This window comes from Anticarsia gemmatalis, chromosome 8, assembly GCF_050436995.1.
Source record: "Anticarsia gemmatalis isolate Benzon Research Colony breed Stoneville strain chromosome 8, ilAntGemm2 primary, whole genome shotgun sequence".
Classification (NCBI taxonomy): domain Eukaryota; kingdom Metazoa; phylum Arthropoda; class Insecta; order Lepidoptera; family Erebidae; genus Anticarsia; species Anticarsia gemmatalis.
Window position 1 is genome coordinate 13,124,671 of NC_134752.1, and position 27,895 is coordinate 13,152,565.

The following is a 27,895-nucleotide window of genomic DNA, read 5'->3' on the forward strand; positions in this document are numbered from 1 at the left end:
TTTGAAATCTGTTTTCTGTATTCTTGTAACAAGAAACATGAACAACTCATGTACCAAATAGTAGTTATTCTAGGTACCTATATCATTAGCACAATATTATTCTTAAAACTACAGATAATTTGTTATATTTGAAGTATTTCATTAACCACACCATAAACTATATATATAATAACTCATAACCTGTTTGAGGGCAAAAATAATAAAAGCAATACATAATAAACTTAAAAATAATTTATTCCATTAATCATCATTATTTCTATTGTCAATACATTAAAAATTAAAATCAATTGGAGTCTTGTAAAAGACAAACACAGAGTAATGGCAGTGACATCGGCCCCAAGTCACAAATTTACAAAAATACATTTATATTATTATAATTAAATTCTTAATTAAAGTTTATGGCTAGGGTTATTTCCTTCCAAGGCATCTCCTACGCACAGTCTTAGCCTTCTCATCAATTTGTTCTTTAGCCAGCTCAGCAATGCGCTTTGTTTCATTGATCATGTATTGTTTTATCACTGACAGGAACTCGGACAACTGAAAAGTGGAGAAAGTTTATTTTTAATTAATTAAGTAGCAGCCAGCATTTTCGGTGAGGGATTGGTGATAATAACTGAGCTATATACAAACCAACAATTCATTTCAATATGATAATATAATGATGAATACTTTATGTAAGGAAATAAAATACATAAAGGCTAAAGACGGATACAGCCTTGCAATGGCAATTTAAGTTATAATACTCTTACATTCGATAAGCTTCAAGTTCAAAGTTATATTATTGGTACTAAGCATTATTGAGATCTCACGTCACCTAAGATTTCAATCAAGTCTCATGTTAGCCACAAAACAAGTAAATATTTGCACTTACAAGTAGTTCATCTTCTTTCTTTCCCAGTTGAACAAACGCACATTTAGCAGCATGGCTCTTATGTTCCGCCCACGGGTCGTCGCTGGCTTCCCAACCATCAAGTTCTTTACCACAAAGGAAACATTTAGCGGCGTCTGCATCCTCGGCGCCTGTCGCTACAGAGTAAAACCCTGCTTCCGCCATATTACGAACATTGCACTTATTTTTGTCACTAAACGGCCAATTCTTGAACGTTTTGATTCTTTCTTCCACTAAAAATAACGAAGGGCTTTGCAACGCTGATTTTGCCATGATAATAATTAGTATTTATTTGTTAAAGTGAGTACAGATGCAAGCGGTTAGAAATTTGAAATTCAGGTGTCAACTGTCAGTATTGTTTATTTCTGAATATTGTCATCTGTCGTCGTTCCGTCCTGAAATAGTCCCTACATGTTTCGTTTGATCGACATTCTCGATACAAAACTGAAAATGTCCATACTGTATTATTATATTAGATATTTACTAATATAACAAATTATAATTTAATAAGCATTTTCTTATTTTATATTAACAATAAATTCCAAAATTATTAAATTATTCAGATTTGAATTTACCATAGTTTTAGTCGATTATTCAACCGTTGCTATCGAGAGTTTCTTATTCGATTAGTATTTTGGGGCCTCTGTTTGTTTCAATTCCATTCTTCACAATCGTTCGTCGGAGTTTTTTAGCACAGCTTTTGCGGATTTTCTGTCTATTGAATTTTATCAGTTTTCGCTGCGGTAGAATATATCGTAAATAAGAAAGACATCGTTTTCCATTTATCGTAACGACACGATAATTATTTTGTAGTTAAAAGTAGCTGATTACAATATAGAGCAATCATCAGAAACGAAACCAAGTGCCTAACATTTTACAACCTTTTGTTGTTTCCAATAATTATCGACTTTCATTTGTTATCGTTTGGTGTTTTGTGATCTTACGCGAGTTTTGCAATGGTCCGAGCTGTTTTCTAGCATTGTCCAGTCGAGTAAAGTATTTTGGTAAGTAAATATTAATTAATTTCAATATTTCTAGATGTGTATGAATGTGGAGCGTTTATTGATGAGCGTACTAAAATTAATTAAATTATCATAATTTACGAGTGAACCAGGTGAATGCACTACGACAACGTGCTTTGTTGATTCAAGTGAGCACCGTAAATAGTAATAAAAGTCTGATATATTAGAATTATAATAAATTAAACAGTCTACAAAATATCTATGTATAATTTTGGTTTATGAAGGCAAGGTCGTTGTCGCAGCTGACTAGATATTTGAGATGTCCTCCAAGTCAATAGCATGCCTTACACATTTTGTAATAATCTTAAAATATTCTCAAGTTGAACTTAATAATTTTATATTTTTTTGGTAACAATACTACATTGTACATTATTTAGTTCTAAAGCCTACTACTATTATAAATTTCATGTTTTGAAATTTCTATTGTAAAGGAATAGTTCAAGTTCATTATCTTAATTAAATCAGACTAAATTCTCATCAGAACATAATCAATTATTTATTTAAAAAATCTTTTGTTCATTTATGTCTACAATAAAAGAGGAAATTAGTTACATTCTTATCAAAAACACAATTTATAGCCTCTATAAATCATTTAATAGACTTTTTACATGTATTATAAAAGTATACAGATAAAAAATATCAATATGCATTTTTATTACACACTCAGTGTAATGTGAGGGCATGATACTGTCTGTGTCTGCCTATAATAAAAAAAAAAAACAATATTCTTTCTTATTTGAGTCAAGGCTACAAGGCTTAGAAGCCTTATTCTTACACATGTTTTCTATCAAGCCTTAAGATGTTTTATTACATTATGAAAATGTATATTTGACTTGTATTTAAAAAAATACCAGAGTGTTATCACATCACTGTTCTTTAATATAAGGTAGGTATGTAGTGACTACTGACTGGTCAATTAGACAGCATTTCTTTTTAAACCATAAACAAATCAATTTTGTTTTCTGTAGTCAGAACTTTTGATCCTCTAAAATATATGGTGACCTACATAATGTGGGATCAATAAAAAAAAATGAAATAATGTGATGAACATATAAACCACTTTGTTTCTAAGTTATTTGTTACTTGCCTCAAATACCTATTCCAGTTTATATAAATATGTCTCCCTGCAATAGATGATTCATACTAGGAATGTAATAATAGAGAGCATAAATATATAATACCTACCTAATATAATTTATCTACCCGGTGTCCTGCTTCTAAAAGGTCTCTTTATCTCTTGTTACTATGTTTATTACATATGTAATGTTACTATTATTTATGTGTTATTTGTATTAGTTATCTAATATCAGGAAAATAGTTTGAATTCAATTTGACCTGATACATTTAATACAATATACCTGAATGAATGAAATAAAGTAGGCACAAATCAGTAAAGAATAATTTAGTTCAATTTTCTTTTAGGATTTCCTTTTCTTATGTTCTGTAAGAAACTATTTTTATTAACAAGATTGGCTGGGAATACCTTTGATACTAAAACACATTAAAATAAAAAATGAATTAAAATCAATTTTAATACATATTAAATCACTGACAGAAAGATTGAACTAAAAATACAGGCCAGCAACATTAACTTTCCTAAATGCAACATTGACTTTCTGCAATAAAAAATAAATAAAAAGCATATGGCGTGATATTTTTAGTATCTATTAATCTGTAAGATGCGCATTTGGCTCGAGTTTTAATTCCCTCGTCCACCGTTTTATTTCTGTTTTCGTCGTCCGTCTGGGACATTGGGCGTCGTGACGCGAATCGCGTGTATCATGACGTGTAAATTCTTATACAGCACAAGAAAAGCATAAGTAATCTTAGGCTACAGTTATCATAAGCCCTTTTTAAACTAAAAGAAGGAAAATTTTCGTCAACGGAATCGTACTTGCGGAATTAAAACGACGTAAGTGGTGTGACGATTATTTTACATTACGCCGTTTTTTAATAGAAGTACTGGCATTAAGATGGATATCAGATAGCAAATACATTGTCATAACATAAGCCCTAAAGTAATTTAAACAAAACATAATAAACAAGCCAGTTTTAAACACGTGCTTCCACATGATTTGGCGGACACGTGTTCGTTGATTATCTAACATGTGAGCACCGAAACATCTGTTTGAAAGTGTTTTGTCATTCACTTTCTCTATATCTGTCTCTGTCTAGCCCTTTACCTTCCAGTTAACGCCCTTCTAACACATGTGTCAATAATATTTAACTAACAGTTTAGTTAAGGTACCACCTTTTTTTCAACATTTTGCTTATCATCGCGGGCGGACCCTTTTTCTGACTGCTTTTTTCGTACTGTCATCACCTACTACTACTACTTCATCTGCTACAAAAAGTAGATCTTAATCACAATAATACGTTGGACCATCACACAGATGACCCATAATTACAATCATCCATGATTACATAACATGCCACTTGTATGCGGAATGCATGCAATTTACATCGACGCATGTCATTTCCCTCGATGCATCTCATACGAGTATCTTTACCCACGAGATGTTTATTGCAACCATTTGACGTCAAACACCTTATCGTTATAAGATTCGGTACATTGACTCGTCTCAAGGTAACCAAATACTATTTAAATATTTATTTTGTACTAATGTCGTTACTATTTGATGTCTTCGCCTTGATGACTAAACGTTTCAGCGAACGGTAAAATAGAAGTGTGTTAGAATTATTTAACGCTGTTGAAATCAGTATTACGCTTTAGATCAATATAATAAGAAATATCAATTATTGCAGAATTCTCTATTCACATTGTGCATCTACAGTAAACAAATAATAACATGAAATCAATTTCAACTACTATATTCCCGCGGAAAAGGGCCTTGAAAGCAATTGAGTAACTGATACGGTAGAACATGCAAAAATGCACAACATATTCCACTCTTACAAAACTCCGTCTTATAGAACTCTTATACCTACTTCCTTCTGATCCTAATCCGAAAATCGTTGCATAGAAAATGACTTAAAAATGAAAAAAGGCTTAAAATTTAATTCCATTGTCAAACCCTGAAGTAACGAATTCAAATTTTGATGTGTGAAAGTGAATAAGTATCTATTACTATTGCTGACTTAACAGAATCTGAATCTGAAGTGATTTAGTTTCATATGGATGCACTGCGCAACACTCAAATCAGCTTTTATATTCTCTAAGACCTCTACACAACTCTCGCTTTACACATTCGTACCCATTGTTAGCGAATAAGTACGCACCTGACCTTTAGAAAGGACGCTGTCCATAAGGATCGCGTCCTTCTACAACTACCCTCGAAAGAATGAGAAAATTCTTCATACTCACAAGTCAAGTACGAGTATAATATCCATTGCAAAGGACTTAGCAAAAATGTACATTTTATCAAACACAAATCTTTCAATACAGATACGATACGAATCTTTTCTTATTTCTGGAATTTCCACATTCAGAGCTGTCTCAAAACATTCCTAAAAGACAAAAAAATCCAATTATTTTGTCACCCACGCGGCCACGTGGAGGATCGCTTTTATCAGTTTGTTAGCCATCCACGTGACAAAATTCTACTTTTCTAAATAATTGTCTTCAAATCGTTGCGCAATTTTGTCGTTTGCTCATTTCTTACGGCACGTGCGGAAATCATGCCAAAGGGAAGATCCAAGGATTCACGACATAACATATGGTGCTAATTCTGTAAGGCCGTGACATTGTAACTGGTAAACTATATACACACGAATTTCATGACTTGTGACGTCATAGTACTCTAGAATAGAATATTGTTTTAGGTGAATTATATTATTGGACTGAAAAACTTGTCTTGGTGGCACGTGTTTGGTTGCTCAATGAAATTAACATAAAAAATCTGTGTTATTCGTCATTATTGAATATTTGTTAGTAGTTTGTTTTTCCGAAAATATTGATCTCTTAATCCTTGTTATCTAAATCAATTATTTATATTTACTGTCACGGATTTACCTAGTTAGATTATGTCGATAAAAATAGTTATTTCCTCAATATTATTCAGACATTTCATTGGTATCAAAGTCTAGAAAATGTTTATCTTTGAAGAAAAGCCGTTCAAGTTCTTGATATAAAAAAAAACGTTACCATTAAAGCAATTAAAACTAGCTCAAAAAGCAAACAGACTGATGTAATCAAATGAAAATGCTAGAAGCATTTGAATATTATTGCCGACGCGTTTCAGAAAGTCACGAAAATATGCAGCTCGCTAACACGCGATACATTCAGTTAGTTAGTTTTTACTCTACAATAATAATGGTTTGAAGTGACTTTAAGTGTAGCAATAATTTTTATGTACAACCAACATTTTTTACTTGTACAACTAGGACTGTCTTTTAACGTGCTCACAAAAGCACGTAGCTTACCGGTCCCAGATATCTGCGCCTAAGATGGTTTACTAACCCACATCCAATAAAGCCCTTGCTTTATTAGATGAGTGAGTCCTTACTCAAGGCCTAACCCCTTCCTCGTTTGGGAGAAGACACTTGCCCAGCAGTGGTACAGTAGTAAGTTAAAAAAAATACCCGACTTTTTCAATCGAATCCCAAATAATCAGTAACTCCATAAAATCGACCTGAACTATCAGAATGTCATTGACTACTTATGAACTTTGTATGAAACAATGCAGATCAAATTTCGCCGTGATCCAATCGCGTGTTGACATAACGCGACTGTTCAATGTTTACTAACAATGAAGGCCAATACAGTTGCAGACAATGTAAAGAAGTTCAAACTGTTCAACTTCTCATTCCGAGAAGAGTTAACTGTGACTGTTTGATTGCGTTTTACGACTTTGGTTCTTCGAAACAAGTTAAACTATATCTATTGTTTGTTTAAGACCGTATTCTATTTTATATCAGTAGAAAAGAAACTCAGAAAAGCAACATTTTGAAAGATTTTTTCGAGGAGAATAGAATTGTGAACGAAATTCCTGCACCAAAAAAAAAAAATTGTCTGCTCTTGCAACATCGTCCCAGGACTAAAAAACTCTTCTTATTTATCCATAACACCCAGCTTAAGTCAGTACGAAGAGTGATGATATCGTTGCTAGGTAATCTTAGAGCATGCCGTAAATAATCGTATAATGAGAAATTTCAATGCAAGGTGAGGCACAGGGAAGTTGAAACAGTTCCGTTATTTACGTCCAAGACTGCTATACTTTGAGTTAGTTTTAGTTTACGTAATACTACAGGTTAATTACAAATCTAGTTATAATAAAGTATACCTTAAGGGCCCATGTAATAGGAAACGAACCGATTTTCACGCCTCAGGCTACTATTTAAAAAAAATACGATTGGAAATCTAAAATAATATATAATGAATTACTTAAATGTTACTAACCTTATTTACTTTATCACAAATCAGTAACCCTTTTCAAATCACCTACTTTGTGTTAACGAGTTTAAAGATTAGAAAATTTCTCTAAAGCCGAACAACATTAACAAGTAGAGCATATAATTGGCATTGTAAGAATTGTCCACCCGTGACACGAACGAATTTGATTTGTTTCGCCAAGAACGTGGAAAAGAAATTTCTGGAGAAGGTAATCATATATTTAGGTGTTGACCTGAATTCGTCGAACGGTCGGGAATAGTTTCGATTTGTCAGTTAGAGTTAGTGTTACGAAACTTACTTCGGGCAATTTAGGTAAACTGTTTGTGTCTGATCGTTAGTTCGTTCGTGTTGAGATAACGACCGTGTGTAACCTCGGCTGTGTAGGAAATGAGACTTTATTTACGTAGAAAATATCTTTAACTGCATTCAGGGAATCTTATATCTTAAACGACAGTATTTTCTTGCCCCAATTTCGCTATAGAACAGAAAATTACTAGCTAAAAGATGTTTTCTGGAGATGACTTATGTCCTCCCTAAAACAAAAGTTGTTCTCAGATCCAAAGCTGCTAATAGCCCATAACTAACGGAATATCCTTGCCAACTGGCCTGGCAAGTACTTTCTAGAACCCATGACCTCTGTACACAGCATAAATCAGCGTATCTTTGGCGACAACAAGCCTGATTTATTTTATGATTCGCCACTAAAGTTGTAACAAATATCCTCCAGAGAGAGTCATGAAAGCGGAATGGAACTGCTGCCCGGTATCTTGGATACAAAATTACTTTGTTCGTATTTAGTATTGTTGTACATATTATATTGTTCTTGTATGGTAATTTGTTTTGGTCTTAATATAATTGTGCTGTATTTATGACCGATATGTTTTGGTGGACTTTGTTTATTAACAAAAAGGGAACATTTTGACAACACATGATAAGATAACCAAGGCTTTTACTAAACGATAACCGGCTTATTTTGGTGGAAATCGATGATGAAGAATATTTTGATTTGCGATAACTTTAAACAATGCTCATTTCTATATAAAAGTTCATCCTCTGACAACGAATTTGACCAACAATTTTACCCCGTTAGTAAAACGGTTCAGTTATAATAAAACTTCCGCATTAATTTAACGTTTATTTAGAACAACAATTAAACCTTCATTAACATTTCAAATATTAGTTGAAAAACAAATGTTTTGTTTCAAACGGACGTCGTATGTTGTTGGCAAATACAGGTGTGAATTGAACACAAATATACGCAACTGAACAGTGGTCGCAGCTAACACGTGAGACTTGGTATATAGCAAAACGTTGTGACATACATAGTCTAGAATAGTTACATTTAGGGTTGCGTTTTTCCGACCCCTTTTATCCAAGATGGCGGCTGGGGGACAATTGTGGCAACCCCACAAACTTCAATTTAAGCTTCTATTGACCCTCTTAAAACGCATGCTACGGCCTAAAAAATGTAACTTTTCAATGGAATTTTCTAATAAAACACTAAACATTTTCTGAAGTATTATGTTACTAGGTTCTGTCAATTGATCGCCATGATAAGATTTCCTGTGATAGTCTCGCTACTTCCTGCCGTATTGTTCGAAATGTTATTGAAACTTCCTGCCAGTGAAGAAATAATGCGAATTGCTTCTGTAGTTTTAGATATTATACATCCTAGAAATAAGAATGTACAAACTAATTGCGTGTCTAATAAGTAGTCTGAGATTTTTTTTCAAAAGCGTGCTCGTCACATTTTATCCATATGTTTTCAAATATTTACACCTTATGCTATGTAATGGTAAATTTTCTGCAAAGTACCGCGTACTTCCAAAAAGTACTTGAAAATTCTTTACAGCAATTTTTTATCCCACTCATTTACATTTTCCTTATTTTTTCTTCAATACTCGTTATACTATAAAAGAAAATTCAGTCACATTTCACCATCACGTTTCGCCGACGTCTTTAGCCACGTGAAGTCGCCTGACGGCTTATGTAACGGCTTTAACTGATGCCACGAGATCCTGCCTCGTACTAATTGAACGTTACTTTTCACTATTTGCAACCGTTAAAAACAGCTGTAGCTCTTATGTTAAATCTATTAAAATGATGTGAGAGCATTTATGTATGTGATGGAACATACTTCAACTTGTTAATGTTACATTGCTTATTAAAATAATCATGGCTCTTTACATGAATTTCTCATTTAAGGCTAGTTTCGCAGTATATATTACTAACGGATCTTTACATGACTTTCGGTTTTAGCAGTTTATAATTAGTATAAGATAACCAATCAGCTACATAAAATGACAGTAAATGTATGAAAAGCAACTGCCAAAATTGCAGCTGAATATTTATTTGGTACATATCCAAAATAAATTAAACTGGTCTTTGCTGTTCTTTGTAAATTCCAAACTATACATCTAATATTGCAGCTCGTAAGGAACTAAAAAAAAATTACAACTACTCTCGTTATACTAGCAACTTAATAATTAAAATTATTTTTTACTAAATATTGATCATCTTTCACAATATTTGTGTCAAGGACACATTAGAGCACTCACTTGCTCAGTTACAAGAAATTTCTCTAATGCGTGTTCACCTCAATATGTCGCCTATGGAATGTATAACAAAGGTTATGCTTCTAAGCTCTCAAGTCTTTGTTCCCGTTAATTCTAGTACATTAGCGAAATAAGGCTGGCAAGTAACAGCCCACTCGCTTCATTACCTACTTATATGTACGATCCATAGAATAAGACATACTTAAAGACAGCACTATGTTTTAAAACTATTTATCTTAATTTCTTCGGTTGAAATGAAAATCTTTCGAGTCGTTAGGTACCAATGTAAGGCATCTCTTTTGTAATGAAGCAAGAACGACGTATTTAGTGTCCTAAAGAAAGAACAGCAGAATTATGTAAGGCCACATTGTACATCATTTTTTTTTGTATTTCTTTACAATATTTGTAAAATCTTCGAGTGGTACGTAAACCAAGATACAACCGCAAAGTTTAAGAAAGGTCTTTTATCTTCACCAGAAGAACTGCCAAAGCAAAAAGTTAATGGAAAGCCAGTAAAATGTTTATACGTTTGGTGAGAGGGTTACCCAGGCTGTAGGCGCGGTGGTTTCCGGGATAGCTCGGGATAGGCCTGGCGATCGATGCGCGAACCGCACTGCGGCTCATCGCAGCCTCATCGACTCGTAACTAGCATTTGGAAACGAGAAAAGTAAGCGTATGACCCTATGTCCTTAATTCGTTTTACGACCCGAATTTTCCGGGTCGTCGAATTGAAATGGAAATGGTACTGCAATAACATACTTGGCAGCTTGGCGGCAGCATTTCTTTTTTACTACTAGCACTAGAAATTTTATTTCTTTGTTGCTGGGTCTTCACTAACTTTAAATCACAGAAAATTTTGAGCGAAAATGTTTTGCGGGATTTCTTTGAGTATTAAACATCTCGAATCGAAATCGGTATAATCAATGCATTCGTATGTGCCAATAGGACGTGACAACGAGAACTAATACGAATGCAGTCATATTGCGTCACAACACTGGTGTTCGGAATAACAACAAACATTTCAAGCCACAAAACTGACTTCAATATAAAAGAGCAAAAATGAAACAAAACATGAATAGCAAACAATAAAAGAACAAAGAGAATATTTTGTGAAAGAAGTTGCACTGTGAAACGTTTGACTGTACAATACAACTTGATTCAAGCTTCAAGTGTCTACCAACTTTGTACAATTACTGTTGCGAAGTTGATCTCCAAGTTTCGAGACGAGCTAAGATACATACACGTCCCATTTCAACGTCACGTAATAGAATTTAATGCACGTCAGCATTTTATTGAAGAATATCTTTAATTAAATTGTTTTGCAGTTATGAGACTCTAATAACAAATTTCAGCAAGAAAGACTCTTTACAAACGGGTGACTAATTAGTGGTAGATGTTAAGATATTTGTTTTGAACCGTAACTATTATACAAAAAATTAAGAGGAAGGAAGGAAGACACACACAAGAATTAAAACACGTTTAAAATGGTTAATGGAGTTGAAATTTAAAAACAACACATAGGTGGAAAGCCTGCCATATGTAAAATAATTTGAAAACGTCATCAAACATTAACGAATTTGCGGATAGTGAGTTGTGGCTGCCTTTGGATATAACAAGCGTGATATGAAGTACGAATTCTACGATGTTCTTGTTTCCGAATTTGCTTGTACGATGGTCATTGTACGCTTCGTTGTAAACACGGCTGTTTCATAACTGGATGCGCTCGGTTTTAATATTGTTGTTTACAAGGTTAAGTTTTCAAGTCAATCAATCAATTGATCGCAATGAATAACAATTGGCCTTAACGACCTATTTGCAAGATGGAGTAAGAGATGCATTCAAGATGGTAATATAAGATTTATATCTAAGTATTTATAACACTTCCCGAGTTCAATAACAAGTGACGTTATTTGCTCTTTGCCTTCGTTAATTGGAAGAAGGTGTGAGTTGAATGCATGCATGTACATCAAGTCAATGTGTTCTTCTAGGTGTGTACCAAAGCATTACAAGGGATCGGATCTGGTGCTTTTTCAAGACCTTAACGCCTCAGACACAGACGATTAAATTATTTAATCATTTGAATTATATTTTACCTCTGTCCTCCAGCAATAAGAATGGTAAAGCGTTTTCCCTAGTGCGAAAGTCTTTAATAAATCATTTAAGCAAGTAAAACATTACTGTTTAAAACTTCTCAACTAGGCTGTTTAAGTCAGTTGGGCCTAGAATTTCAGTCTCACTTTATCCAAAAGTATATTTAAGTTTTAGAGCCCTCTCAGCGTTGTCGTGTAGCGGTATCCCTAAGGTTGTCGAAAACTTGAAAGTTTTATGCGATTCCCTGAAAAGAAAACTTTTCCAGTTTATGAATGATTTATTAAGTTTTGCTTTGGGTAAAGTTTCGTTCATCTGTTCTCATAATTGTCGACAACGGTGTTAACAATGTCGGGGGTGACCGAAAAGATCTTAATTTTGTACCGTGTTGCCGTTTTCAGTGGCGCTTTAAAGTTTTTTGCCACTGTGATACACAGAAATGGCATGGCGATCAAAGTTAAGGTTCTTAATATTAAATAACATTTTGTTATTTATACCGTTCAGCAACATAGCACCTGCCGTAAATGACGTTATTTTAGATATTAAATGAATTATATTATGAAAAAACAGGTGGCCCTAAAAAAAAGAATAACAGAGGCCTACTGATTCTGCTGAACCTAACAAACACACTAAAACTAGAACATAAAAACACTTATCTCTACCACATGTAATAAACCCAGTTGGGAAATTATCTCCATTCTAATCCCCAAATTCATACAGTACCGTATCATTACGTTACGACAACATGAAAACGACGCCCACGCACTGGTAAACCAGTATTCTGTGTAACTAAGGAACAAAATGTGTGCTAAATTGAGAGATCATTTAGCATAATGAGCTATTCAATGCGAGGGTTAGGCTCAACGAGGGATTATGTTTGTGATACATAAAATATTGAAACGTACTTGAATACCGCTTACTCTCCAACATTGTTAAGGGCTTTTGGGTGTCTGCGTTTTGATATCGTTACGGTCAAATTGCTAATGTTTTGTGTCAACATTTGGTATAAATAGATACTTGGCTAAATAGCAACTATAGTAATGAACGCAATGTAATATTTGTGTGATATTTTTTCTCCGTATCGTACAAGTTCAAACAGGGGCAGTATAATCTTTATGATACCAAAGAAACGATATTGAATTTTAACGCCACGTTATTACCCAAATATATGCTTCTGAAACCAAAAGGCTTTAAGTGTACTTCGTGACGGCTGACGGTGCTTTGCATGTCTGCAAAGGTTCCCGTGCCACATGAATCATTTATAGCGGGAGTAGTCATAGAAAAGAGCCACGACGTTTGAAGCAGAAAACGTGTGTGTTTGACAACTGAAGACGAATTTAGACGCAATTTGAACAGATATCTTGTTTGTTTTCAAGGAGCAGGCATTTTCTGGAGCCCTTTTCTCAGCAGTCTATATAATTGTGTTATGAGTGAGACCACTCCTGATTGTGAAACATGCAACGGAGTGGTCGCAAAGAAACTCTTTTCTTTTTAACGTGTGCTATCATTGGCAATAAACACTATATAAGAGCAAAACCTCATAAAATAGTGAACTACATCTTCTCTTTCACCAAAATAAAAAATTCCAAAACATCCAGATAAATTTAAGCTCTAAATTCCACTTCTATTTACCAATTCAGATCGAAGATCCAGCCTCGTTGATGGATGACGTTGAACGATTGCATATGCATTCCTGACATTCCATTCAGCTCAGAAATAATAGATTTAACCGAGATATACGGTATCGGGTGTCTGCGATCGGATCTACGATGTAGGTCGACTATTTTCAACTGTCTCCGATAGGCTTCGAGGCTTTGTTCAAATTGTTGGTACTAGAATTCAGTTTGCTTTGGTTTGTTATACTACAAGTGGTGTAGGTGTGACATTTTACTGCTTTGTTTGCTTTGAAATACATAAATTTTAGGTTTAGTGACCTGTTTCGTCTTGTAAATATTCAGTTGCTTTGAGATACGATATGCAGCAAAGAGGTAACAGTTGTGATTAGCATTCAATTCGGTATTTATTCGTTTTATCTTCAAACAAACAGCACAGCAATGCGCAATGAACCTCACGCTAGTGCCATTTTTTGTATATTGTATATAGTTTCTGGTTGTCCGAGTGGAAACATTTTACTCATATGCTTGCAGTCACAAACATATAAAGATTTGAAATAATACTTATAATAAATTCATTATCCATATATTGCCTCAACCGAGATCTATAATACTTATAACATACTTCAAAACCACCTCACCTAAATCAAAGGTACAACAAAAAGTTGGGTCGATTGTCAAACCTTCTTTATGAAGTCATTTAAGTCAAATTGTCCCTGTTCGGGTTGACAGTGAACTAGATTACTCCGTCATTCCGCAAATAGACCAATGGCCTCGATACAAACGTACTGTTTCTAGAATATACGAAAGGTTCTAATTAAACCAATTTAGATGTCCTGTGTCGGGATAAATTGGTACCTTCTCCGATAGCGTATAAGTATAGATAGAAGAAAGTTTGAAAGATTTTTCTTCATACAATTTATTACGATACGTTTTTGTTACTAAATCGTTGAACATTCTATTATGAAATGTAGCGTGGATATTGAAGACTAGCTGACCCGCGCAACTTCGCTTGCGTCACATAAGAGAGAAAGGGTCAACTTTTTCCCCGTTTTTGTAACATTTTTTACTGGTACTCTGCTCCTACTGGTCGTAGCGTGATGATATATAGCCTATAACCTTCCTCGATAAATGGGCTATCTAACACTGAAAGAATTTTTTAAATCGGATCAGTAGTTTCTGAGATTAGCGCGTTCAAACAAACAAACAATCAAACAAACAAACTCTTCAGCTTTATAATATTAGAATAGATTAGTATAGATAGTAAAAGTCTCGGGGTAACATAGGCTTAGGCTTCTTTTTACAGTACTTAACATGCAATTCCCGGTCACACAAAATATAAATTAGATCGATTATTATTTGTCTAGATTTTGAACTTCTTTAAAGTTCACAAAAAGCATTTAGCGACAAGGTGCGTCCACAAGATAAAAGTTCCCAATCTTTTACAAGCTTAGGATTAACCTTACCATTTTTCAACTTTTATTATATCCGACCCTAACACCAACATACTATACTATTGCGTAACGCGATAACGTGAAACAAAGCAATTAGCGCTTTATAACGTGTGTAATAAAGTGTATAATTGAGTGTTAGAGTGTTGTGCGCATGCGCATCTGTTTTGTTTATAAACGTAGACACGTGTAACTGTCGATAAACTCCGAAACAGTGTAATAACATTGTCTAGTAATTGTAGTATAATGATTATTGTCATTGTACACAGTAGTTTAGTGTGTTTGATGAGTAACTACCGGTGTAATGATTGAAATATACAGACGGGCTTTGTTAACCAAGTAAAATTTTCACACGTGTTCATTTCCTATTCCGTTAATCCGTTTTCTATTACGTTTCCAGAATATTCTGTTGCAATTTGGATAGGATTTGCATATGAAACGAAATTCAGGCTTTATATGTGGCCTTTATCTACCAATCATCATCATTGGCCTGTATTCATCTATTACAGATGATTAAGGTGGCGTCAGATAGAATTAGTGCACTTCGATCGTGGTTCTGTTTTGGCAGAGCCATTGAACACAGCCATGTGAAAAAATAATGCTTTAATGATTTCGTCTAACATAATTTATCGTGTGCATATTTCTTTTGTTTGTAGGAGTTCATTGCTCCTTTTACAAATCATAGGCACTTATCATTAACTTGAGAAGACACGATTAATTCATATAATTTTGATTCGATCGTTTAAAGGAAGCACATGTTTGCATATCAAAAGTTGCGAGAATGTTCCCCGGAAATTGAACCAAATAATTCTGAACTATTTATAGACGTCAACCTTGAAAGGATGTAATGGAAGTTTGAAAGGGTATCTATGTATCAATCATGATAATGCGTAAATGTATGATCGATATGTAATTACTGTAATCGTGACACTTTCCATTTGGATTTGGTCGTTACTTTTATCTCCAATAATCCGATAACCCGTTGTCGTAATGTTCTTCTCGTGTATTTGCTACATTGTTAGATCAATATGTTCTAGTAAAATTGCTTTATCCGCGATCTATTTCTGTCTAATACATTGTAATGTATTCTATTTATGCATGAAAGTTATACCTACGTATTATGTCTATTGTAGGATAATAATAACTTATCAATGACTAGATAAAAAAAGTCATATTATACGTTGAGGAAAGTAAAAGTGAAATAATAAGATGATGGGTCGCCATTAAAAGCTATCATTAAAATTCAACGTAATTTTTCTCTTTGATGATTAACGTCATGTTGTGATACAGATTAATTGCAAAAAAGAAACTCAATTATGAAATATTAATTATATCACTTTACCTAACACCATTTTTGGCGGATAATCTTCTGAAAAATATTCGCCCTTCGCCACGGATACCTAATCAAGGCAAGACGTTGACTAATTCATTATCTTCAATCATTAAAAAACGTTGCTTTATTTTGCCTTCTGCGGTGGACTTCGAAACACTGTGTTTTCTATTTAACATAGATGTATATAAGCTACAATTTATTGTGCAGTTCTCTAGCCAATAACAAAGCTTGCACGCATCTTAATTCAAAGACCAAAACTTCAGCAGTACTTCTTTAAATCCTTTTCCAGTAGCAAACTCTAAGAAGCGATTTTGTGGCATGATAAAACTATTCCTCGACTTCGCAGTCCCACTGATTTCTGACAAATACTTCAACTTCAGATGTTTTTCCGTCCGCAGAGTAACCGCCAAATAAAATTGTATTACATTTTTCCAAATATCGTGTATGAAATAGGCTGGATTTTTGTAAAAATTTCATCTCGTTTAACGCGAGCCGCCATTTATCAAACGGTTTGTGACTGACGTTGATCTAAGTGACAGGCAGTCGCGTATCGTTGCAGGATAACTACGTTGAATACATCCAATTTATAAAAATACTGGGATTTTTATATAGGCAGGATATTTATCGACTGATTGATGTGATTTTGATTTGTTTTAGGTTAGGATTCAATTGCTATCAGAACAAAGGCTTTCAAAATAAAATGTATACAAATAAAGGCTAGTTTCAGGACTCGGTTAATCTTTCTGATAAATTAAGAGACAACTATTGCTTAAGAAATTCACAATTCACTTGCTAATCTGTACTCGTTTAGAAGTCTTGAACCAGCCGACCGACCCTAAGTATTATGATTACGTAGATGAATAAACCAAACCACAACCTAAGCGAAGCTAAGAAAGGGGCATGTCGACATAACCCATTTAATCGCTAATCCATATTAGATATTTATTCCATGAAAAGTAAAAACCAACTGTCTCATTTGTTGACTCCTTTGAAAAAGTCCTTTGTTTTCAACATTGAGGCTTTTTCTAGCAATTTTTATGTTCCCTCTGCTCCTACGAGTCCCGTTTGACCTCTATACATCTTTCTGTCATACGCAAGGGTTCTCCCTTGTGGTATTATCACATTTTGGGCTTTGGTCATATGAATTTTCTTTTTGTTATTTTGCGAAATTGTGGAATTCTGTGAACAGTATATGGGTTTCCGATATCGGATTACCATTTTGCTGAAATGCGATTTATTTTTTGTGGTTTAAATTATAGACGCAGATTTTACAGAACAAGTGCTGGGAGTGGGTTACCTCCTGCAATGAAAAGATACTAAATTTCTGAATACATTAGTTGGCAATCAGTATCAAGAAAAAATAAAAAAGGTTTTTGACCAAATGAGCTGTACGGATGGCCGTGCATGACCCTTTTCTACACTTAATTTGAGTACATGCCTATAGAACAATATTCTAATGCAATCTAGTAAATAACAGTTACAATAGTCAATAAATATCATTGTGTAACTGGTCACTGTTATCTTTGAACAGGTAACAGTTACGGTTCGCGAGCAACAATAACACTAGCGAAGTTTCCGCACCATATTTATGTTCCGACCTTTTACCTTAATGCTTTATCATACGTTACTGGATATGTATGTAGAACAAAGAGTATTATGTCACGTACCTAACGTAAGAATATATTGTTTTTATTCTAATTTATCCGCACGGTACTTCATACGGTCAATGTTTCATCCCATATTGCAGTTGCTTAAAAAACTATCCCACTAAAAACAATTCATGTAAAAAGATGCCAAGACGACCACATAAGGTTTTCCCAGTGCAAATGGTGTCAAATGTAATGTAGAGCCAAGTTTCTGGATCTACAGGCCTAACTCTACCGACCCTAACTTCACAAATTCTACATATCAGTAAAAATGTATGGCTTCGCCATTTCGCTAACGCCGTGGAGGTGATGTGAATATTTAGTTTCTGAAGTAAGTAACAAAACAGCCAAGGCCTACATTTTCATTGAAGGTAGAATTTGCGATTTTTGCAAAGCAAGAAATATCTTGTGTTGATCTTCAACTTTCACCATGGAGGATTGCATCGCGATTACTTTTGTCTCTTATATTAATACCATTTTTATTGCAGTCAGTCTGACTTTATTTCGTATGGATCTGTCGCCACTTTGCATATTACGTATTACGTCTGGCTGTTTTTATTATCGGAGTTTTTCAATTAGACTGATGTGGCAGATTGGACATTAAATTAAAAGCTTTTAAGTGATGACATTTATTTAAATCTTGGATAATTGCACTATATTAAGGCGTTTTAATTATATTAACTAGATTTGTAAGTAAGTTTAAAAACGTTTTGCGTTTGGTGAATCTGTAATATTAGTAAGATAACTACCTAAACGTTTTTGTGTAAATAAGTAAATAGAGAATATTTGGGTATTTTGTACTACGTAACAAAAAAATCGCTTCATACATATTCCAATAGGCTTTTCATCATTACAAGACTTAGTGTAAAAGTACCAAATTTTCCCAACATACTAATTAAGGCTAATTCTTTTGAGCAGTTGGGGCCCGGGCCCTAAGTGGTTCTTAGGAAGTTTGTCCTTGAGCTAGTTGCCCTTGACATTCACATAATGGTGCTCAATAGAGGGTGTAAGGGTGGGAATTGTTCGGTGTTTTAGCCACGTTTAACTTGGACTATGTGTTCAGCCTACCAATAGCAAATATAGTGAAATAATTTACAGAAAATACCGTATTGGTAGTTAATTTTGTGACATGCTTAACCAGATAATGTGATATAAAAAAATTACGATAAATCTTTATGTTGTTAAAATGACAATGATTGGGCTTCATATTTATTTAGAAGTTTACGAAAAAGTAACTGAAAATTCCCATATAGGTTATACAAATTTCTTATGTTAATGATGCGGTAAAGCTCTGTTTCGAGCTTTACTTACGTTACAAGCATATTCTACCAATTTGCATATAAAACGAGAAGTATCAAAGTGAATAAAGCAAAACTAATCAGGGATAATATTGCTTTTGATATTAAAACGTTCTTAGAACCATCCCGACGATTTAATACTACAGAGCAACTAACTTACCTCTTTAGAATATTTATAAGCGTTAATGTATGACATATCTAAGTACGTCGGTATGTGAGTGAACATCAATATGTTGACGAAATGTTTAATTAAAGTACTCCTTCCGGGTGACAATAACGAGGTTTATACACCGACTTACTCACGACGTATTGCTACGTCTTCTTCGCAAATATTCCACTGAAATTCTGTATAGTAACTTTGGAAATTACAAGCGAGTTTCAGAAGTTTCCTTTGATTTACAAGATCTTGTTTTACAGAAGTAATTTTCACTCATGTTACTGTTTTCTTGGAAAGGGTGTTATAAGGTAGTCGCTTGAAATTGACTAATCTGGAATGCTATTAATTAAGAGCCCTTAGCAAGAATAGTTCTTGCAGAATACGTTAGGTTAGTGATCTCTCTTCCATGTAAAATTTGTCTACGATAACTCGATATGGATTTCATGAATTCAATTCGTTCGTGATTGCCTATTAATTGCTATTGGCTCTCTATTGCAACTGTTAGCTAAACCTTCATAATAGTTTTGCGGTTTTTCACCGTTCACGTTGTTCAGATCAACATGAGATATTTATACATATTTCAGTGCGGAATATTTTGACACGCGATCACGAGCTACCCATTAATATTTATCAAAATGAAAATTAAATATTCGATACTAACGAGCGCTTTAAAATATGAACGCGTAAGAGAAAATTTAATGCATAGGTATTCAGGTTAAACGGTTATCTGTCAACTGGGCAACCGCTGTTTGAAACTTGACCCGATTTTATGTGGGGCTTCGTATATGATGCATAGGTGATAGGAAAAAATGTTTTTTCATTAAATTTTCATTCATTCTTGTGGTTGTTGGGCAACCTAGTGTTAAAGTCGTTCAAGTAGTTCGAAGGTCTTTGACATGCTTTAACGACTATTGTCCTAGTCCATAAAAGATAGTGTCTATGGAAGACTGGTTTAGAGACTCAGAGTATTAGTCTATTTGTTAGTTGCAGCAGACAAGCATATAACTAACCTACTAATGAACAAAACTAAAAGCAGTTGCCAAATAACAAAGCATTTACACATATACGAGAATTGCTTCATATACTATAATGTATCTAGATTATTCCAAATATCTCAGTTGTAAAACAAGGTCTTAAAGCCTAAATTACAGACAATTTACACAGGTTTATAATGAAAAAGTTCAGCCACGTTAAGCGAATTTTAGATTTTATGTTCATTGCTCAGGCTAGCGAGCACATTCCCATTTTCGCTAGCGTTGTTTCAACCAAAATGTTTGCTTTCATTTTAAAATAGCGTCAAAATCTTTAAGTATCATCTACTAAATGTTGTTTGAAGGCTTTCAGCTGTTTACCGTCTATACAATTCCGTTTTCAATGCAGCTTTGAAAATGTATTTACCCTTTTCACTGATGAAATTACCCGTATTGATGCTCAACGACATTGATCGACGGTTTTTTAAATAAAGCTCTCCATTTTAATTCAAACGAACATTAATTTTGTACTGAAGCAAAATACATGACGATGAAACATTAATCAGAGTTTATATTGCACAAATTCAATTTTCCAACGGACCATATGATATGGCGAAGTCCTTTGAAGTTGGAAGGTCACACGTGCGTGCCATGTCAATTGTCTTGCAGACGTGAGTCGTTAACCCCAGCCACATTTCTGTGAAACAGCTAAGGATTTTCAGCAGTAAAATATTCAACGTCTGCGATTGTTGAACGAAGAGATCTTAGATATTATGACATGATTTGATTATTTATTCTCTAGATAATATTCAAGCTCTGTTGGTTTTATTCCCTCGCGGGTATTTGTGAGTTAAGTTGTAAGTTTTGAGATTTTCACAGCGTCCTCTATTTGTAAGTTTATCGCGTTTTATGTTCTTAACTTACTCGGAGTATGTAATTTGTTTTATGTGTTACTTTATTACTTGTGTTGCTGAAAGTTATGTCTTCATATCGGACTTTAGTATTTTCAATTGTACCCTTTATTGATTTCATATTAGCGTCTTCAATTGTCTGAACACTGTTTTTAGCTAAGAATTAAATTATACGTTTTTGACTTTATTTTGCAAATATATTAGAAGAAGACATAGAAGTTTTATGGAGCTCGTGATTTTACCATAAATTATCCACAGCCAACTATTGTCATAACGTGACTTTCAACTCAAAATCTCACGAGTAAATTCGAAAACTAACTTTGATTTAAACAGACATCAAGTAAATTGAATTTAAAACAGTTTGGTGAAGTTTTTCGTCTGGGTGTCGTTTTATTAGCTCGTCGCAGATGTCACAGGATTTGCAAAATAAAGTGCATTGCAGACACTGGAGTGCGTTCACCTTGTCTAGAGTTCACTATCTGAATCTAGTAATTAGCCTAAGGACTGTCACTTAACGCGAATTCCTTGCGATATTCATATAATAGAAGGAAGACGCTGTAACTTTAAAGCAGCTAAAAAAGTTAATACTATTGGCTGTAATGAGCATTTTTTTAACGAAATTAGTGTCTGTTATAATCGATTCTGAACTATGTAACTTAATACTACCAAAGCACAATTTATTGGCAAAAGCAATACTCTAGCGATACTCCGTAATTTTCAGGCTTCAACAAACACAACAGAAAAAATCTAGATACAAAACTCATTAGCAATTTAGCATTAACAAAAGCAACAAAAATCTAAGTTATTTTTCCATTTGGAGCCGGTCACGGTACATTACTTTAATACAGAGATCTATAGCTTAATATCCTCAGCCAAGTTGCGCAAAGTCTTTGAATAATGGCTGGCGATTGTTCTCGAATTTATTTGAGCGAAAATGCCCAAGTTCTCGATCCATCATTGGTACTTTAATTCGAGTTTTAGTGGTATTAAATCGTCTGTACAGGGTGATAATTTTGACTCTAAAGAGTTTCAAGGATGGTTTATTGTGGTATTATAAGAAGTCGATTAGTACGCTTGGTTGAGCTACGAGTTTGAGAATAGTCGTTTGTTGTAAAAATGAGTAATTGTAGTACCGAATTTATTTTATTTTGAAAAGGCTATTTAAATCGCCGGTTGCATTTTCTTGGTTTATCAAAAATTTTCATCAAATTACTAATTACATAGGAGTCTACTTATGTATATGAGATTTATATGTGTAAGTTAGGTAAGGATTTTTTGTTTCTGACATCACCAAACGGCGATTGAAATACACATCTATATAACTGTTCCAATTGGGTACGATAATAGGAAATTGAGTCCTTGCCGAAAGAAACGTGATTGATTTAAAGGAAATTGGATATCTTCTCGCACTCCCACACTATTTTGGTAACTCTATATTAAATGTTATTATATCTAACGTAATAATGACAGACTTTGAATTTCCTCAGAAATAAGAAATAAAATATGCATTATTGTAATAAAACTGCGTTTTCAAAAACGAAAGATTGACAGCGGTGTATAAATTACTCATTCACGGTTTTCAAGAGGTTGTGTCCATTTCCCTGAAATATGTATATCGGGTAAATGTTCATAATATCGGGCGTAGTTTTTTAAAGAAAAATATGTTATAGCTTTTGTGACTCATTCTGCTTGCAACTAGATCTTTATAAATAGTATTTTAATCGTAACAATGATAAAAATATAAAGCTGGGAATACCCGGTTCATGTACTAAGTCCTTTAATCAATATTAATCAATAAATAGTTTAAGGGGAATCCTTTGCATAGAAATAGACCACACCGGTATTCCACACAATTTTGGCTTGCAGTTCATACTCTAGCTTCAAAGAAAACCGTATTCTGTTACAAGCTTTTAGAACGACGGTGGGTGGTCTCACCAAATAATAAAAACAACCAATAAAACTGTAATCTTGTAATACAATTGCAGTCACAATACACCCATACAAAATGTTTTGTCTAAACATATGATAGTCAAACACACAAACATATACAATAAAATCCACGACAGACATATGTATGTGCACAATACAATAGACGTATATGTGCATGTGTGCGTGTACACATGAACAAAAGACACGTGTGCTATGAATCACGCTTGAAATTGATTCTGATTAACGGTAGTAATGTCATATACTCACAGCAGCCACGCGACTGTTCAGCGTTATTTAATAATAGTGCGATGTGGGGGACAGTTGTGACGTAATAATATGTTTGAGTGACAAACGTAGGAATTGTTAGAAATTAAGTCATAGTTTAGAGGATAATACGCCTACCGTCGGATTTTATATGAGAAATTACTTGACGTTCCTTGTGACAAACATCTATGAAGATCAAAAATATTAAGTCCTTTACTCCTTAGTATTTTTTTGCCTATAACGATCACATGTAGGTACATATGTATATGGACATATGACAAAACAGACCTTAAAATAAGTTAAAGCGAAAAAACATACAATAGAATCCACATTTGACAAACAAGTCAATTTGGTAAAAAGCAGTAGTATTTTTCGTATAGGTACATAATAATAAAAGCAAGAGAAGGAGATGAAAATGTAACCAAAACGACACAAAATGTTATTTATCTATTAGATTTCTTTCGCAAAATAATCTAGCTAAGGTCAACAATTCACACTTTGTTTTGTAAACATAATTAAAATTCACCATAACTGGTTTTCACAAACAGTTTTTATGTCCCGTAACAGCGAATATAATTTGAATTAATTAGCAAGAAACAGTTATTATTACCTTGGAACTGTTACCGACATTTAATTTCTACCTAAAGTTTTTGCAATCATGATATGGCTGTTTTTTTAAGAAAAGACTATCATCTGCCCTTAAAACAGCCATTGTAGCATAATATTTATAGTTATTTGTTGAAGCCAGTGAGTAAATTTATTTGAAACTATTTCCCATGTAGGAGCTTCTTAGTTGATTTTTACGTGTTTACTTCTCATTTCTATCTGATTATTATTATTTCTTTGTCTTAGAGAACATCTTTCTCCTAAAAATTACAATGGCCTATCCAATGGAATTTTATTGAGCAAATTAAGTTTTTTTAATGACTAAAACAAAGCTCTAAAATTTTACATTTGGATGACTAATGACTATTGTTTTTCGAGTCCCGGTGTTCCAATTCAAAGTGCGTATTAAGCATCTCAGTCCATTAAAGCAGTTGAGTACAAGACGAAACCGCTCATATCGTCTTAACCAAGTTAAATAAGAGAAATGGCTTGATGGATAGTGTTTGCCGACAGGAAGCAATCTGTTCATATTAGTTTATGCTCTGTACTGAACTTTGCGAACGAAGGGTTGCTAAGTGGCGCAAACTGGCCGATTGGCAAAGTTAAACAACTTCCGTTGAACTGCGAATGGTACACCGTTTGTAGAAAAGGTCTTGTTTCTTAGAACGACCAAGTTTGTTTGGACTAATTCTTTGTTTTTCTTTTTATTTTGTGGTTAGTTGGCAGCTAATTATCCGTTTTAGTAATATACAGTAAACACTATACACCTATACATTCACAGAAGTATTTGCACTGGTAGACCTCTCCGTTATCCCGGAGCGTGTGTGGCCACCATTAGGTGCAGATCGTTTGGTTACTAGACAAAATCTGTAGCACGATTACTATTTGATTAGCTACAATTGGAACCATCGAGTGTCGAGTTTGACATTAAAAATGTTTTGACAACACAGTTACTACGACGCCCGCTAGAGACGCAGAACCGATTGTCATACAAAATTTTTCGATAGTCGGTTGCCGGTAGTCGATAGTAGTAGAGAATCGCTGTACTGTTCTTTAGTTATGAGAGTCTTTCTAGTGCTTCTTAAGAGTTTTGCATCCTATCTAATACTCTTTTTATTTAACGAATATCAGTAAAAAGTGTAAGATAAGTATATATTTTTGGTCACAAGGCCCAGAAACAACGCTTCCTCAATCGAATGACCGATACAGATAATGTTATCAAAGTGAATTTGTAATCGCTACTGTAACTATGTCAATTACACAGACTCAGTGACGTTTTGTTCTACTATACTTATGTATATTATGTGCATTTGTAATATCTTCTTGTAAGGTTTTACGTTCACTTTTGAATTGAAATTTGAGTACCTTAAATTTTCCTTGATTTTCTGACCACTGTCCCAGTGATAAAGCGTAAAAGCTTCGAAAAAATAAATGAATTAGCGAATTCGGGCAAGAATTGAATAGTCCTAAATGTACATGTGCATTGTGCACATTACTACAACGTACAACTACTAGACACGTGTGAACTACACATATCATTATTTTATCATGGTTAGATAAAATATACAAGCTACTTATATGAAATAAAATCTGAATGAATATATTTTTCCCTAACCAAAGGTATTAGAAGGAAATCGGCTTCAGATATGCCAAAAATAAATTTAATTCCCGTCGCCTTATCAAAGCCTAACGTTATAAGATCTCCTGATTTCATTCTATCAGATTTATGCAATATCGATAAACTAAAATTTCCGCAAGCGATTTCTTCATCGAGATTACTATTATCGTATATTAGTCCCTCATTGATTTTATCAATTAAAGCACTCTTAACTGGTATAACTCCGCGATTTATTTTATCAGTACTGACGTGTTGTACTTTATATGAATTACGTATTTAATTGACACTGGGAATATTGCGTACTTTGTATCACGTAAGTTTAAATCTTTATCAATTAAATGTATCTATTGATAAAATCTTTTTATTTTTATTCCTGGTTACGGGCAGTAACACTATCGCATTATTTCAATATTCACTCTTCCTGGTCCAAGGCTTTCTTTTCTTACTCCTATATTGTGGTCTTTTTTCCGATTAGCCACAGCTCGTCCCTTGAGCAGAGACCTTTTAAAAAATAGACATTAGTAAAAAAATATGACATGAACATTTTTACACATGGATACAAATAATATAGGAACAATAATAAAATGTAATTATCTTAACGAGTGACGGTACTCGTGTTATATAAAACATTATGGTAAACACACTTAATGGTATTCCTAGAAGAAACACGTTTGTAAACAGAAAATAAATTGTTATTATCATTCGTTACCGATTTTCTTTTATGTGCTTCATTAGGCACACTGTACTTTGATGATTATAGATAATTAGCGAAAGTTATGTAAATATAATTATTGAATGTAAAAGTATATTCTTTGTCTCTCTCACTCAAACACAAACTCTTCTTGATAAAAAAGTATTTGAAATAAAAGATTCGTTTCGTTATTCAATAGATAGTAATAAAGAGCCAATTGAATTATTGATATTAAAAATATCGATATGATAGCACAATAAAACAAACTAGAGAACAAAATATCAAATTCGAAGAAAAAAGTTATAAGATTTTTACAGAGGAACGTAATGAATCTATATTGAAAATCAGTTTTTGCCTTGTCAATGTTATACCTACTCAAATGAAGAGATGTTTTTTCGAACAGTATTTGGACTACCATTTCTTCTGCTAAGAACATTCCCGATTCGTTAAATACACATGTGTTATTCCGTATCAATACGTTGTTATTCCAGGTTCTAATTTCTGATCACTTATGTGACATTATGTTATCTCAGTTGACGACATTTATCTTAAGTATGTGTGCCGGCTGCGGACCTTTGGATATAATCACTGTTAGTTTCGTTCCGACATTTTATAGGTTACGTAGTGTCCACGTTTTAGATTAAATTGTAATAAAATTGCAAACAGCGGTCATCGTTCCGCTCTGTAGAAATTATGAGAAGTCTAGTATCGTAATCAGCTGTTTCTTCGTGTACTGCGTGCGTCAAAACCGTGACTTAAAAAAAATCCACGATTTATATCTGAACACGTGGATCTGAAACTTCAGTGTCAATTAATAAGTTAGAATATCGTATTGATATTTCAGCTGCCGGTTTTTTGTCCGGATTCCTTTCAATTCAATTTCCTACTTCCTACATTCGTCGTGAATTCGGTACAATGTATCACAATTTGACGACCTCCTTGGTCATGATAGCCGGCGGTGTTCAGTGATAAATACGTAATTTAATGTCATATTGACCGAGGACGCCTCAATAGATAATCTTTTATCTGGCTATTAAATAATGAGCGGTCGGGAGCGCGCGCGCATCACCGGTCACTTCGCAAGTGCGCCTGCGCTAGTTCGGTGACGGACGCCCGACGGGAGCTCGCATATCTTATTTGACACCAAATACGTTTTGGACTCGAACTTCTGTACCAACGAACCTTGTGAAGTGTCCTGCTAAAGTGAACATCGAAACTTATACAACACTGTGTATCCAAATATATCGTGTTTGTGAACTAGTGACTGAAACGAAATGTGTATAAATTTTATTAGCATATTATAATTGTGTGAGAAATGTGGTTATATACATTGAAAATACCGGGTTTTGGCAACAGCGCGATACACGGAGAGAGTGCCAACATGACACAAACAAAGGTGCGTGTTGTTTTTATTTACATTGGCTGCCGTTTTATTTGTATTTAGTTTGTTTTTGATGCTACTTTCCACATTAAAGATACTTTGAACTAAATATCTAACAT

The 27,895-nt window shown here is 33.9% G+C and overlaps 2 protein-coding genes across 3 annotated transcripts in view; one reads left to right on the forward strand and one right to left on the reverse strand.

The window, feature by feature from the left end:
• Positions 1 to 216: 216 nt before the first annotated feature.
• On the reverse strand, positions 217 to 1,236 carry Det (baculoviral IAP repeat containing deterin). The gene is made up of 2 exons (XM_076117047.1): positions 872 to 1,236; positions 217 to 537 (listed from the first exon to the last, which is right to left on the reverse strand). Exons 1-2 carry the CDS (start codon positions 1,160 to 1,162, stop codon positions 409 to 411), a joined length of 420 nt encoding a protein of 139 aa, XP_075973162.1. The 5' UTR covers positions 1,163 to 1,236; the 3' UTR covers positions 217 to 408.
• A 314-nt stretch (positions 1,237 to 1,550) lies between these two features.
• Positions 1,551 to 27,895, forward strand: part of LOC142975141 (monocarboxylate transporter 14-like) — a 50,373-nt gene continuing 24,028 nt past the window's right edge. The window contains exon 1 of one of the 2 annotated variants that reach the window (XM_076117844.1): positions 1,551 to 1,893. The gene's annotated coding sequence lies outside the window, so the exon portion shown is untranslated. Of the gene's footprint in view, positions 1,894 to 26,370; positions 27,792 to 27,895 lie in introns of those variants that run through there. The other variant, XM_076117846.1, reaches the window with a different exon arrangement.

What these genes read in the sequence shown, in the direction of transcription:
- Det (XM_076117047.1), bottom strand. Translation starts at nt 1,162, where the DNA reads ATGGCAAAATCAGCGTTGCAAAGCCCTTCGTTATTTTTAGTGGAAGAA. An exon ending in AGAAAGAAGATGAACTACTT is followed by an intron (nt 538 to 871) that starts GTAAGTGCAAAT and finishes TCCACTTTTCAG; the next exon opens with TTGTCCGAGTTCCTGTCAGT.